Source organism: Arvicanthis niloticus, chromosome 10, assembly GCF_011762505.2.
Source record: "Arvicanthis niloticus isolate mArvNil1 chromosome 10, mArvNil1.pat.X, whole genome shotgun sequence".
NCBI lineage: Eukaryota > Metazoa > Chordata > Mammalia > Rodentia > Muridae > Arvicanthis > Arvicanthis niloticus.
The window spans coordinates 65,269,265-65,282,554 of NC_047667.1; the positions used below are offsets into that span (position 1 = coordinate 65,269,265).

The 13,290-nt window shown below is 46.6% G+C and overlaps 1 protein-coding gene across 1 annotated transcript in view; it reads right to left on the bottom strand.

The window, feature by feature from the left end:
- The window catches only part of Traf5 (TNF receptor associated factor 5), a 44,285-nt gene that overhangs the window by 19,003 nt on the left and 11,992 nt on the right, over positions 1-13,290 (bottom strand). The window contains exons 2-3 of the mRNA XM_034513432.2: positions 4,500-4,718; positions 1,211-1,268 (exon numbers count right to left, since the gene is read on the bottom strand). Of these exons, the coding sequence (XP_034369323.1) occupies positions 1,211-1,268; positions 4,500-4,717 (276 nt within the window). The 5' untranslated portion in view covers position 4,718. The remainder of the gene's footprint in view (positions 1-1,210; positions 1,269-4,499; positions 4,719-13,290) is intronic.

Below are 13,290 nucleotides of genomic sequence, written 5' to 3' on the forward strand. Positions count from 1 at the left end.
GTGGGGCTGGAGAGGTGGCTTAGTGGTTAAGAACACTTGTTGCTCTTGCAGAGGAACCAAACTCAGTTTCCAGCACTCAAATTTGGTGACTCACAACCACCTTTAACTCCAGCTTCAGGGGATCTGATGCCATCCTCTGGCCTCCATGGGTACTGCACAGACATAAGAGACACACACACACACACACACACACACACACACACACACACACACCACATACAATGGGGGGGGAGAGAGAGAGAGAGAGAGAGAGAGAGAGAGAGAGAGAGAGAGAGAGAGATCATATGTATGCATCTGAATGTCTGTGTGCCATGAGCATACAGTGCCTGTGGAGGCCAAAAGATGGCATTGGATCCCCTGGGACTGAAGTTGCAGTTGGCTGTGAGTCACCATGCAGGTTTTTGGAACTAAACCCCCTGCTCTAGAAGAACAGCCAGTGTGCTCTTAAAAATTAAGCCATCCATCTCTCCAGCCCCATATTTTAAAACTTTAAGCTTAGTATATGAATATTCATAACAATATTATTTGTAGTAGTAAAAAAGTACAAAATACAAATGCACACTAACTGCTGATAGAGAAATCAAGTGCGGTATATCCACACAACAGAATAGTATTCAGCAATGAAAAGGAATGAAATACTAATTCAATTGACCACAAGGATGAACCCTGAGAACATGCTGAGTAGAGGAACTCAGAAAAGGTAGGATTCCACATTAAAAGAATGCAGCAAAATCAAATCAGAAACTAAATTGTGGTTTTCACAGGCTGGGAGATGTGGGTAGGTGACAGTCAATGGACATAGGATTTCTTCTTGGGAGACATGACACATCACAGTGGCTACATGATTCTGAAGACACTAAGTAAGACCTGTTGAACCAGATGTTTGAAAGTATACAAACTATATCAAAATTGTCATTAAACAGAACAATATGTTTTAAGGATTATCTAGACTAGAAGGTGAACACCCCCCCCCCCCCGGCAAACCTGGGTGTTCTATGTTTTCCAGCAGCTTTGGCTGGAGCTAGTGTAGGAAGGGGTGAGACCTGTATGTGGTCAGTAAAACCCACACGCGCACACGCGGAAGGTCTGACCTGACCCACAGCAGAGGACTATGGATAACGAGGATGGTCCCTAGACATTTTCCTATTCCAGCCTGGAAGTCACCCTGGTATCTTCTCCAACACCCAAGCCAGACCAGTGGCCTCCTCACCTCCTGAGGCTTGATGACCTCCTTGTCTACTGGGCAGATCGGCACTGCGTTCAATTCTCTGGAAAGGAAACCAAAATACAGGGCTGAAGTTAAGTGTTTAATCTCAACAGTCCTTCCAAGAGCACCCAGGCACTCTGTGTTGGCACAAGCTGTGCACTCTACCCAGAAGGTAGCTGTGGTGGTTTGAATAGGAATGCTCTCTCTCCCTCCCCCCCCCACCCCCCAAACTCACGTGTTTGACCCATGAGGCGTGGCACTATTAGGAGGTGTGGCCTTGGAGGAGGTGTGGCCTTGTTGTAGAAAGTTTGTCACTATGTGGGGTGGGCTTTGAGGTTCTATATTCAAGCTATACTCAGTGTGGCACACAGTCTCCTTCTGCTGCCTGCGGATTAAGATGTAGATCTCTCAGCTCTGTCTGCCTGGATGCTGCCACACCTCCTGTCATGATGATAATTGACTGAACCTTGGAATTTGTAAGCCAGCCCCAATGAAATGTTTTCCTTTATAAGAGCTGCCTTGGTCATGGTGTCAGTTCACAGCAGTAAAACCCTAACTAGGACAGCAGCCTTGCATCACACATCAGGATTCAGTCTTACAACCTTCCTGGAAAGTGCCTAGCTACCCACCAGCATGCCATCAAACACAAGTCCCCAGACTGTGAATGGCTTCGGCCCGTCCATCACACTGTGATGGGGACTTGCTAGAGAACAGACATCAGGCCCACACTGCCCGTAGCTCTTCACTTTGGAACCCGGAGCTTAGGAGCAAAGCAGTCTGGGCACACAGGTGATAAAGTGCAGACACGTTGGAATGAGTGAGGATATGTCTTGAAACCTCTTCTAGAGCCTGGCACATACATCTCTAGAAGCTCCCAAAGCCTGCCTCCAGTCTCTCCAGGTTCACAACAGGTGACAGAACCCAGATTGCTACGGTTTTGATGTTAAGAGACTCCTCCTATTTCATGACTTGATTAGCTCTGGGATCAACTAAGAGACCTGCATCTGGACGGGCTTTTGCCTGGAAGAAATCCCAGAAAGGGGAGCCACGCCCTTAGGGACAGCAGCACCATCATGCCCAGACATAAAGGGTCCCAGGGAAAAGCAGCCCTACCTGCCTGCTGTCACTTTTTACTGTTGGTGCATCTACTCTGTCATTGCTGCAGCCTCTGCTGCAGCATCCTTCCTGGTGGAAGAAGTAACTGCCAGGTTTTCAGCCTTTCCACAGGCAGGCAGATGTTGGACTGGCCAGATTACATTGTGAAAGCCATTCCAATAACCCTCCTTTTAATGTGTATTCTACGGATTCTGTTCCCCTGGAGAACCTAAGTAATGGTGGAGCCCTGGAGAGGAGGGGCCCTGGAGGGGTGGAGCCCTGGAGAGGAGGGGCCCTGGAGGGTTGGAACCTGGAGGGTGGAGCCCTGGAGAGGGGGAGCCTAGTGGGCTCATGTATGTGTGTCTTTGAAGGGGAGAGGGGGGCTCCATGCACTGTTCTCTCCCTCCTTTTTCTTTCCTGGATGATGCAAGTGACTGGTTGGGCTCCTGAGTGCCTCCTACCATGATGTGCCTGCTTCTTTACGTTACCAAAGCCTGTCAATCGCAAGCTGGCAGTGTAAAGCTATGAGCCAACAACGAACCGTATCTAACCCTGAGTATTTTCATGGAGTTATATTATTGCAGGCTTTCCAGCGTTGACAGTTTTCAGGAGCCATCTAGAATAGGCCAAGGCTAGAAGGTCACCTTCCTAAAGGTGGCCCACTGTTTTTACATTGTCTGCAGTGGGTGAGCTCTGAGAGGCAAGGCCCCAAAGAGACTTCATCTCAGAATTGCTTTTTGTAGCTGGTATGCCTTTCCTGTCATTATTAAATTAATATAATAATCCCTGGGCATAAGCCTACATCTATTGATCAGATTTCCTGCAGATCATCATAAAGATGAACTTTCATAAATGCTGTTTAGATGAATTAATGATTTTATAGAATTCCTGATTTGATTCAAATAATCTTAGGGAGAAAGTTTTAGGAGGTAGTTTTAACTGTTTTGCTAGTAACATATAATAAAGTTAGAATCAAAAATAGGATGTGCTCCTCCTCATAAGAGTAAGTAAAGGCTTCATAATAAGAAATACAATGAGCTTTCATAATTATACTAAAAGGAGACTAATTTGTGTTCAAGGAAAAGCATTCAGGCCCAAGGATATAGCCACAGGCGTTTACTATGGTAAGGCAAGGCCAGTAGGAAACTGTTGCTTTGAATTTATAACAAGCATATAGAATGAAACACTGCTTTGAACTTAATATCAGCATCCTTCTGTAACTCCCACTTTGTGTAACATTTTGTCTATGAAGTAATTCTCTAAAGAACCTTTGTCTAAGAAGGTATAAAAAGGCCACAGAAAAGAAATAAAGATGATGTGGTGGCTTGGGGGACTCTCTCCATCCATCCATCCATCCATCCATCCATCCATCCAAATGTATACATCTGTTTATAAGTACATATGTAGGTATATGTGTGTGTATGTAAGCATGCATACAGACTTATGGAGTTGATTGAGACAATCAGGCCCCGCCAGAGTGTGAGTATATGATTGTACATGTGTCTGTGAATATTTGCCTATGTAAAGAATCTCAATTCTTTTCCTTTCCTTCCTCTCTGGTTCACAAAAAAATTAATCAGCCTGGCCAGTGAAGGGAGCAATAAAAATTTTACATAATTCTGCTGCTAAACAGTGTATGTTAATCACCAGATGTATTAGTTCTTATTTAAGCACAAGTAATAAAGAGCTAAGTTTTTAGCACAAAATAGTAAAGAGTTAAAAGGCAGGAGATCATCAATTTTTTTGACCTGCATCTGACTTCTGACTTTGATCCTACTTCAACCCATTCCAGGCAAAGCAGGGTCCCAGCAGCCAGCCAGCCCCATTGCAGTCAGATGCCTTATAAACACAACAGCCTGCTACTCCAAATAAGCAATCATCAGGGCAGCCACAGCACAGGTACCAGGAGCTGTGTGCCCTCTTCAATAGACAGCTAAAGGAACAGACGGTGTCTGCGGGGCCGCTGTAGTGTGAACTTTAAGGCAGCGTGAATGTCCACAAAGGAGCGGTAAGCAAAGATTACTTTGCTTACAAAGAACACTTCAGTTCTCAGCCAGGAGCCTTGGAGAGCACTTCCCAAACCACAACTCCCCAAACCTCAATTACAGCCCTGTGGTTACAGCAGACTCAGAAGCCAGGAACACCACCATCTGGTTCTGGTCAGCTGCGGTCAGAGCTGCAGGCCCTGCCCACTCACCTCAGAGACAGGATGCAGTGCTGGCAGAAGCGGTGCCCGCAGCCAGTCTGGTGGGGGTTGTGAAGCACCGAGTGACAGAAGGCACATTTGTACCGTTCTTCCAGCTGCTCCACAAATTGGTACTCTGTGTCGGGCTCAAAGTCCAAGGAAATGGAGTTGGCAGAGTTCTGGCGGATGAAGGCACAGGGGACAACCTCTTGCTCCTCTGAATGGGCCATTCTGGGGAGTCGGATGGAACACTTTAGTGTAAAATAATCACCCAGACAACAGCAGCCACCACGCATGGGTCATAATTAGCAAACACTACAATCGTTATGTCAGGACTTTAACAACTTCCTGCTACAGGGGGCGCTTGCCAGGGTGCAGATGGTTTCTAGTCTCTCCTCTGACTGGATTTGGAATCACCTTGAAGGTGTTTCTAAGGGGAGTAGCTGAGAGGGAAGGACCCACCCTTATTGTGGGCAGCACCATCCATGGACTGGGGTCCCAGGCCGAATAAGAAAGGACAAAGCCAGCTGAGTATGGACTTTCCCTTTCTCTGCTTCCAAATCCACGGAGATGTGAGCAAGCAGCTGCAGGCTCCCACCATCAAAGCCACGCCTCCTCATTGCTCTGCCTAGCCCGCCAGGCTTGCTGCTGTATTCCCTCAAACTATGGGCCAAATGAAAGTTTTCCTGCTTCAGTTGTTTCTCATCAGGTGTTGGGGCAAAACAATGAGGGACGTTACAAATACACTTTACCAGAACAGACTCTGTCTATGGCTTTTCACAGGACACCAAACAGTCCAGTCAGTTAACTGCGTTATAGGCAAATATTTAGATTGTGCTTCCAAGACTAAGAGAATCTGAGACCTTTCAGGAGAGTCTCCTCTCCGAGGTGCTGGTGTCCGGAAGTGAAGAATTTGAGGGGTGATGTACCTCATAGAGAAGGTCCGAAAACCCCTTCTCCAGTTTTCTTCTGGCAACAATACAAGAGGAGCCCCACTGGAGTCTGACCATGCTGAAAGCGCCGGCACCCTATCCAGATGCCCAGCCTCAGACCACTGGGAAACAGACGGTGCTGTAGAGGCACCTGGTCCACGGCGCCTCGTTATTCACAGCACTGACTCACATCATGTCCCACCTGAACTAAGTAAGGTCCCATTGGCTGCTTTCTCCACCAATCCATTCGCCAAGCTGTGCACCAGGCTGCTAATCCCAGGGACACTGGGGTTCAGTTACATCTCTGTAGCTTCTCTGAGCTCTGAGGAAAAAAGTCTACAATGCCAAACATGCTACAGGGCAGCACACTCCCACCCCCTGTGTACAATGCTAAACGGGCCACAGGGCAGCACACTCCCACCCCTGGGAACCCAGGACCCTCTTGCCTTTATCTATACTCCAGCCACACGGAACTCTAGTTTTTCAAGTTCACATGCTTGCCTCCACCACAGGACACATGCAAAGCCGTTGCCTCTGTCTGGGCTGTGCCCTGATGTGGAATATTGTTCTCCAGGAACCACAAGGCTATATTGCTGTCTCACATCAAAGCGACTATCATTAGCTACAAGAGAGTCTCACAGGATTGGGGTCGCTAACATTTCCCTCAACAAGGTACCTGAAGGGCTCCTGAGGGACTCAGGTGCTGGAGCGTCAGCTCTGCCCTTTCCTGAGGCCCTGTAAGTGCTGAAGGATTGCTAGAGTGCAGGAGACTCTGGTGATGTGGCAGCAGCTCACAAGATGTCCACACTCCTCAGGTAATGCCTCACCTACACCCTTGTAAGTAACCCCAGTTAAACTTTTGGTTTCACCAAGCTAACCTGGTCTGTCCCTGGTCCTAGGTGGGATCACACAGCCCTTCCAGACCTCCATTGGCATCTTCAGGGAAGCGTTCCCGTTTCCTCTTGGTCTTATGGCAGAAGGCAGACTGAACCCCCTTCAAGCATGGATAGTCTTTTGATGGTGGTTGTGAATGTAGGTGGGTAAGAGAAAAATGTATCACTATATAATCCTTTTCAATTTTTAAAGGCAACACATTACCAAATAAAAAATAACCACATAAAACCTGAACATGGACTAAGTCCAGCCACTGGGCTCCTTTCCAGGGAAATCCCTGGCCTGAGATTAAATGCACATCTGTATGATTACATGACTGAGTCTGTGTCCCTCAGGCATAGGGTTCACATCTGGTCTTGCTCATCTCCACACCCTACCCATTGTACAGCACCTGGTGTGGCGGCTAGGTCAGTGTTTGCTGAGATGGTGATTTTGAGTGGATGCAGCTGTGTTAGTGCTGGCTTTTAATAATATAGTGATTTTAACCTTTTTTTGTGCACTCTTTACCCCTACTTTTGAAGATGTGGTAAAAACTGTCTATCCATCCCATGAACCATGCACACACATCTAGGGACTTCTGAGTGTGCCTGGCCCACATGTAAGCAGTGGCCTCCCCAATATGAGTGTGGAGACTCAGGTCATGCTGTGGCAGTGATTTTCAGAGTCTATCAAATGGTTAAAGATGAGAGCCTCCTGGGTGGTCCCTAGGGACATTATCCTTCTACATGGCTGGGTCCAGAGGGCTTGTCCTGCAGACTCTGGTGGATCACCCAGATTCACTATAGTAGCTGTGTGGCCTGACAAAGCAGGGTAAGAGGTGAGTAGCCTCTGCTGGGGTCATCTGCAGGCCTTTCTTTCCTGCATGCTCTTCCCACTGCAGTCCTGACTCAGATTTTCTGTGAACCTAACATTGCCCTAAAATAAAATCTGGTTTTAGAAAAAGAGGATGCCTAAGACTTCCCGACTGTGTTTCTCTCTCTCTCTCTCTCTCTCTCTCTCTCTCTCTCTCTCTCTTTCTCAACTTCTGCTACATTTGAGATTAAAATAGAGAAACTTAAATATATTACATTAATTAATTTTAACATAAGGAAGCTATATGTTAACATAAGTAATATTTTTATGAAACATGAAACCAATGAAGAGTCACACTGTTTCATATTTTTGTCAGACTCCTTCATGTCTGACTCAACTAAATTCTCACCTGGGCAGCTACAGCATTCCTTCTTAGGGAACCTTCTGTAAAACAACTCTGTGTATTCGTGAATGGGGAGCAGAAGTGGCCAATGGTGTTATGGTTTATCATGAGTTTGCAGGTGCAGATCTCCTAAACAGGAATTAGGAAGCCCCAGGCAGAGGCACATTAGAATTCTCCCACTGTGGCAGAAGCCAATGGCATAAGCCAAAGGCAGAAGCCACCAGACTCTAGATGGAGATGCAGGCACACAGCTGGTTCTTACTGAATTCACCTGAAGCTGGCAAGTGCTAGCAATGATTTGCCAGTAGAAGCTGCTTAGGCACTAGGAGTCCCTGAGGCTCCTTTTGGAAAACATGGTGGTTTGGCTGCTGGGTCTGTGCCATCCCAGCTAGGCGGCTGGTGGGGCTAGCAGTTCTTACTGTCATGGACACTTTCTTGCTCCTGGTAAACAGAAAGCAGGGCCTCAGGACTGACTGTCTTTGCTCTCCTCATTTGCATGTATTCCCTAGACCTAGTCCAAAAGCTCTTGCCTGTGTAAACACTCCTGCCTGAGTCTGCTGAGGCCCAACCAGGGCTCCTCCTTCATTGCACATTTAAAATGCACATGTATGTACAGTGTTCCTATGCAGGAAAGGAAGTGGAGTGTATCCTAAGGTGGGGCACTACTCCTTCCTCCTGAGCTTCCTCAAGCCTCCACCCACTTGACTCACTCACAGGAAAGCCCAACAGAACTACAATAGGCTGACATCTATTCGCTGAATACTCTCTAATTAGCTAGAGGTTTCCAGTCCTTAATGGGGACAATGGAAGCTCCCACCTTCCCCTCAGTGTAACCAGTGTAGGAGAGAAAGGAGTCCAGCTTTTAACAAAAAAAAAAAGAAAAATCATCATCACAGAATATGGGAGCCTTTCTGCTACCAACAGTGGCTTATTGTGCTAGTGACAGAATGCACAGATCACTAGGGAATTACTAGTTCAAGCCAGGAAGAAAAAAGGAAAAAGGAAAGAAAAGAAATTGCATCCATCTACTTTCTAAAAAAAAGTCAGTTATTTTAAACTTCATTTTTTCAATTTCATAAACAAATGTATCTTTTCTAGAATTCAAGAATTCCAAAGGATAACAGTAAATACATTTTGAATACTTTTAAAAAAATTATTTTAGTTTTATGTGTGTGTGTACACATGTCAGATTCCCTGGAGCTGGAGTTACAGACAATGGGAGACGAGCACTGAGCATTGGTTTCGTTTGTTCTGCCTTGCTATTCTTTGTTAAAGACACACAGGTATTGGTTCACCTTACATAGCGTTGCTGAGCTCAACTTGGGATAACACTGCCATTAAGAGAAACTTGCCCAAGAACTGCTTGTGAGGTTCTTGTGGCAGCTTGCTGCTTCAGCAGCCTCGCCTCAGGCTGGTTGGTGAGCCTGGAAGTTTCATCAGGATTGGACTATAGCTGTCTGGTGTCTGTTTGCTGAGAGGACTGGACTGTAGCTGCTGGTGTGCCTGTTGTTTCTCTGCCTAGAGGACTAGTTTGCAGCTGCTAAGTTGGTTTTGGTGTTTGATACAGGACTGAACTGTTGCCCAAGAAGATCGAGCTCACCCCCAAAGAACTATTGCTGAACAGGTCCACTTCCCATCATATCCTAATAAATTTCTCTTCCATTACCTCTGCTGGGTGGTGGGCTAGAGAAGTTGAACCCTTATTAAAAGTAGGTTGCAAAAAAAAAAAATTATGCCTCCAGTAAACAAAGTAACAAAGTAAACAAAGTAACAAAGTAAACAAAGTAACAAAGTAAACAAAGTAACAAAGTAAAATGGGTCCTTGCTTCTCTGTCCATCTCACCTCCAGTGTCTCAACACCTTTGGATTGATAAATATTTAGGAAAATTTGAGAATGTTTTTATGCATTAGGTTACAGTTCCTAAGACAGAGGCCCAAGTGGGTTCCGAGCTCTGCTTCTTGAGGTAGATTTAGTACCTCAAAAGCAAAACTCAGAGAAAAGCAAGCATAGGTAGGTCCTTAACTGGCACTGTGTCTGCCCTGGTTCTTACTAGTAGCTATGGAGCCCTGAGTAAAGACCCATCTATCTCCTACCTTGGCCAACTACCCACTCATCCACTGATTCCCATATAGGGACAGTGTGTTGCACCTTGTGTCAGATCCTGAGACAACACAGGCCTGTGATAGTTCTTTGTCCTCTAGGCCCTACAAGGGCAGGATTCTGATAGAAAATGATAAGTTACAATAGCCCAGTGATAAGTGTCACCAAGAGAGACTTTAACATAGGACCACTGGAGCCTGGATGAAGCTTAGCAAAAGTTGCTAAAATGTCTCTGCTGAGCTCACGAAGCAGCTAAGCTGGACTGAAGGTGGCATTTAATGGATGAAAACACAAAGAAATTTCCCAGAGGGCATGGCACAAGTTTGAGATTGGTTTAATAATCAACTGTACCCAGTTGTGAGATGAATGGAACGGAGCAGTCACTTGCTGCTTGTCTACATCCATCCTAGACTCTCGCTTTGCTGGGGTCTGTCCCAGGAGGTGGATGAGATGAGAACAGGCCCTGGCTCCAAGAAAGAACAATAAATGGGGGCAGAGACACAGGATGAGAAGGAAGCCAAGGGTGTGGGCAGGAGGCTTTCCAAGGCCAGCTGCTTTCCAGACCATCTTAGTGGGATGGGTGAACTATGAGTCAAACCAGCTAACATCCTATATTTCTCGTACCAGAGTTCTGTTGGTAAAGTGTTTGCATTGCAAGCATAAAGACCTGAGTTTGCTTCCCCAGAACCCACATATTAAAGCCAGGCATGGTGGTGTACACTTGTAATCCCAGTGCTAGGGAGGTGGAGACAGCAGGAGCCCTGGGGCTTACTGGCCAGCCAGCCTAGACTACTTGGCAAGTTCCAGGTCAGTAAGAGACCCTATCTCAAAACAACAAAGTTGATGGCACCTGAGGAGAGAAATCTGAGATTGTCCTCTGGCCTTTACATGCATGTGCACACATGCACATATATACTACTACACAAATGAACATACGTGTGCACACAAAATTATCAGAGTAAATCATGATCCCTCAATCATATATTCTTATCTGTTTTCAGCTTCCAAGGTTAGGTGTCCTTGTAATATCAAGGTCTGATTTAAAAGCTGTCCATGGATCACCCAGTATATCACTGTGAAGTACATGAGTAGACATGCATTTTATGTGCAATTCATGTCACGTGAATTTCACTTCATAAAACAAGATATGATGCTAAAAATAGCAGGAAATCCCAGTAAAGATATAAATTTGACCAACTAAAACAATAGCAAAAATATGCTCAAGGAATTAAGATTTTTTTCACCTTACAAACAATTTCCGTGTTGATGGTGGCATTTGATACTCTTTGCCCTACCAAGACAGCATATGGTGAAACCCTTGAACTCTCATACCCACCATCAACAAGGAAATCTCTGTAGAAGCCAAGTATGATCTGACCTGAGAATCTCTCCTATGGTCTTCTGTGACTGTTTTCTAGACCCTAGATTCCCATTAGCAATGGCTGGGTTAGATGAAACCCCACCTAGGCCTGTGGAGAAGCCGGTGCCTTCCCACTAGGCCCTCTGTAGGGCAGTGTTCTAGTCAGGGCTTCTACTGCTGTGGTAAAACACCATGACCAAAAGCAACTTGAGGAGGAAAGGTTTCATTTCAGCCCCACATCACTGTCTGTCACTGAGGGAGTCACTGAGCCAGGCTGAGGCTCTACCAAAGCTTCTTTCAATGCAGTGAAGAGCCTTCCTGTGAGACGGAAAAGCAGTTCCCCCAGACAGGGCTCTGCTCTAACCCTGACCCCTAGCTAGAACCAACACCAACTCTCTGTTCTCCACAGAGCTGAACAGAGAGGCCCTGGAAGGCAGGGTACTGCAGCAGCCAGATGAGATGAAACAAGGCCGTGTTGGGAAGGAAGAATGAGGAGCCAGGAGGGCGGGACTTTAATTCCTCAGAAAATTGTGATTTCTCTCCAGCTGGTCAGGAAGTCTCCAGTTCCTCATTTCCAGTAGCTTACCAGCCAGCAATGGTGAGGGTTGCAGGCAGCTCCAGAGCCACTACCCACACTTGTCCTGAGCCACGCCTGCCTTCTTCCCCTAGTTGGGAGGGATGCCTCTGGGGCCACTGTCTCCCCTCAGGTCAGCCAGAGCCAACCTGGCTATTTCTAAGTCACTGGGAAAAGTCACAATGAAGCTTCTCCTCAAAGGCCTGCTTGGCTCTAGAGCTCTGGGCCTCACTGTCTACAGACTTCTCCTGGGACAGCCATCATTCAGTACACTTCACCCACAGAGCCAGCAGTGCCGGACTGAGAGCACTCAATGGGCATTTGGTAAATAAGGACAAGGGGTGGGGATGGGGTGGGGGCATGACATGACATCATGGTGCAAAGGGGCTGCTGGGTGCAGGGCAGGACAGGTCCAGCTGAGGAGACTATAGAAAAACATGCATGGAACCCAGGTGCTAGAACTACGTGGCAGGAGCAATGTCTGCCTGTGGCTTGCTACCTGACACACTAAGCTTGTTTTAATCCTGACATTCCTGTGGCATACATACTACCATCGTTCCCATTTTTCAAATGAGGAAACTGAGGCTTGGAGGGTTGATACTCCAGGAAGTGGTCAATGCCTCTGAGAAGTCAGCAGGAGCTGGAGTCGATCCATGCCCCTGCTTCCTCATGGCCCACAGGGAGGCAGTGTATGTGGGTGGCACCCCATGGACTCTAGGGTAGACCAGTCCGGATTCAAATTTTGGCTTTGCACTTCATACTCTTATGAACTCAGGCAAGTAACTTTGTCTCTAGGCCTCTCTGTTTCACACACTAATTAATAGTGACAGTGCAGCGACCTCGTAGGACTTCCAAAGAGAAGATAACACTATGTACAAGGAGATGTCTGGCCTGCTAACTGCTTTTGTAAACAAAGTTTTATCATAATGCAGTCGGGTTAGTTTGTTTGCAGATGTTACCATGGCAGAGCTGAGCAAGCTAACTCGGAGAGTGCAGGGCAGCACATCCTAAAAGAGTGACTATCTTCTCCCTATGGGAAAAGCCTGCTGACTCATGTCTGCATGAGAAGTGTAACGAGAGGAGGGGGGCACAGAATGTGCTGCAGAGGCTCTGAAGATTATGAAGCATGTGCAACCCCACACCCACTGGCCATCTCCCCTCACTCTCAGGATAATATGTTTACCTGACATGTCTGGCTGCCAGGTTCAGAAATCAAAAGTGAATAGGAGGGGTTGGAGAGATGGTTCAGTGCTTAAGAGCACTGGCTGTTCTTGTAGATGGCTCAGGTTTGAATACCACCCACATGGTAACTCACAACCATTCATAACTTCAGTCCCAAGGGATCTGACTCCTTCTTCTGACTTCTGAAGGAACCATGCACACATACAGTGCACAGATACATATTTGAACAAAACACGTATCAATCAATCAACCAATCGATCAACCAATCAATCTTTAAAGAGAAAAAACCAAAACCAAAACCAACTGACATATGAGTGAGCTTTTCATCTGGTACCTGCTGCTGCCCCTAAACAAGTCCAAGGGCTGCTCTCTGCATCTGGCTCCCTTCAGTAAGCTGTTTTCCTTCCACCCAGAGCTGTGGTATGTGTGTGTGGTGTGCATGTGTGTATGCTTGTGTGGTGTATGTGTGTGTGTGCAGGTGTGTCCTGCCCTCAAGTCAATCTTAGACTAGCAGCACCCCCAGCTACACAGCCCACCGTTCTTCCCTCCCCAACTGCAGGTACAG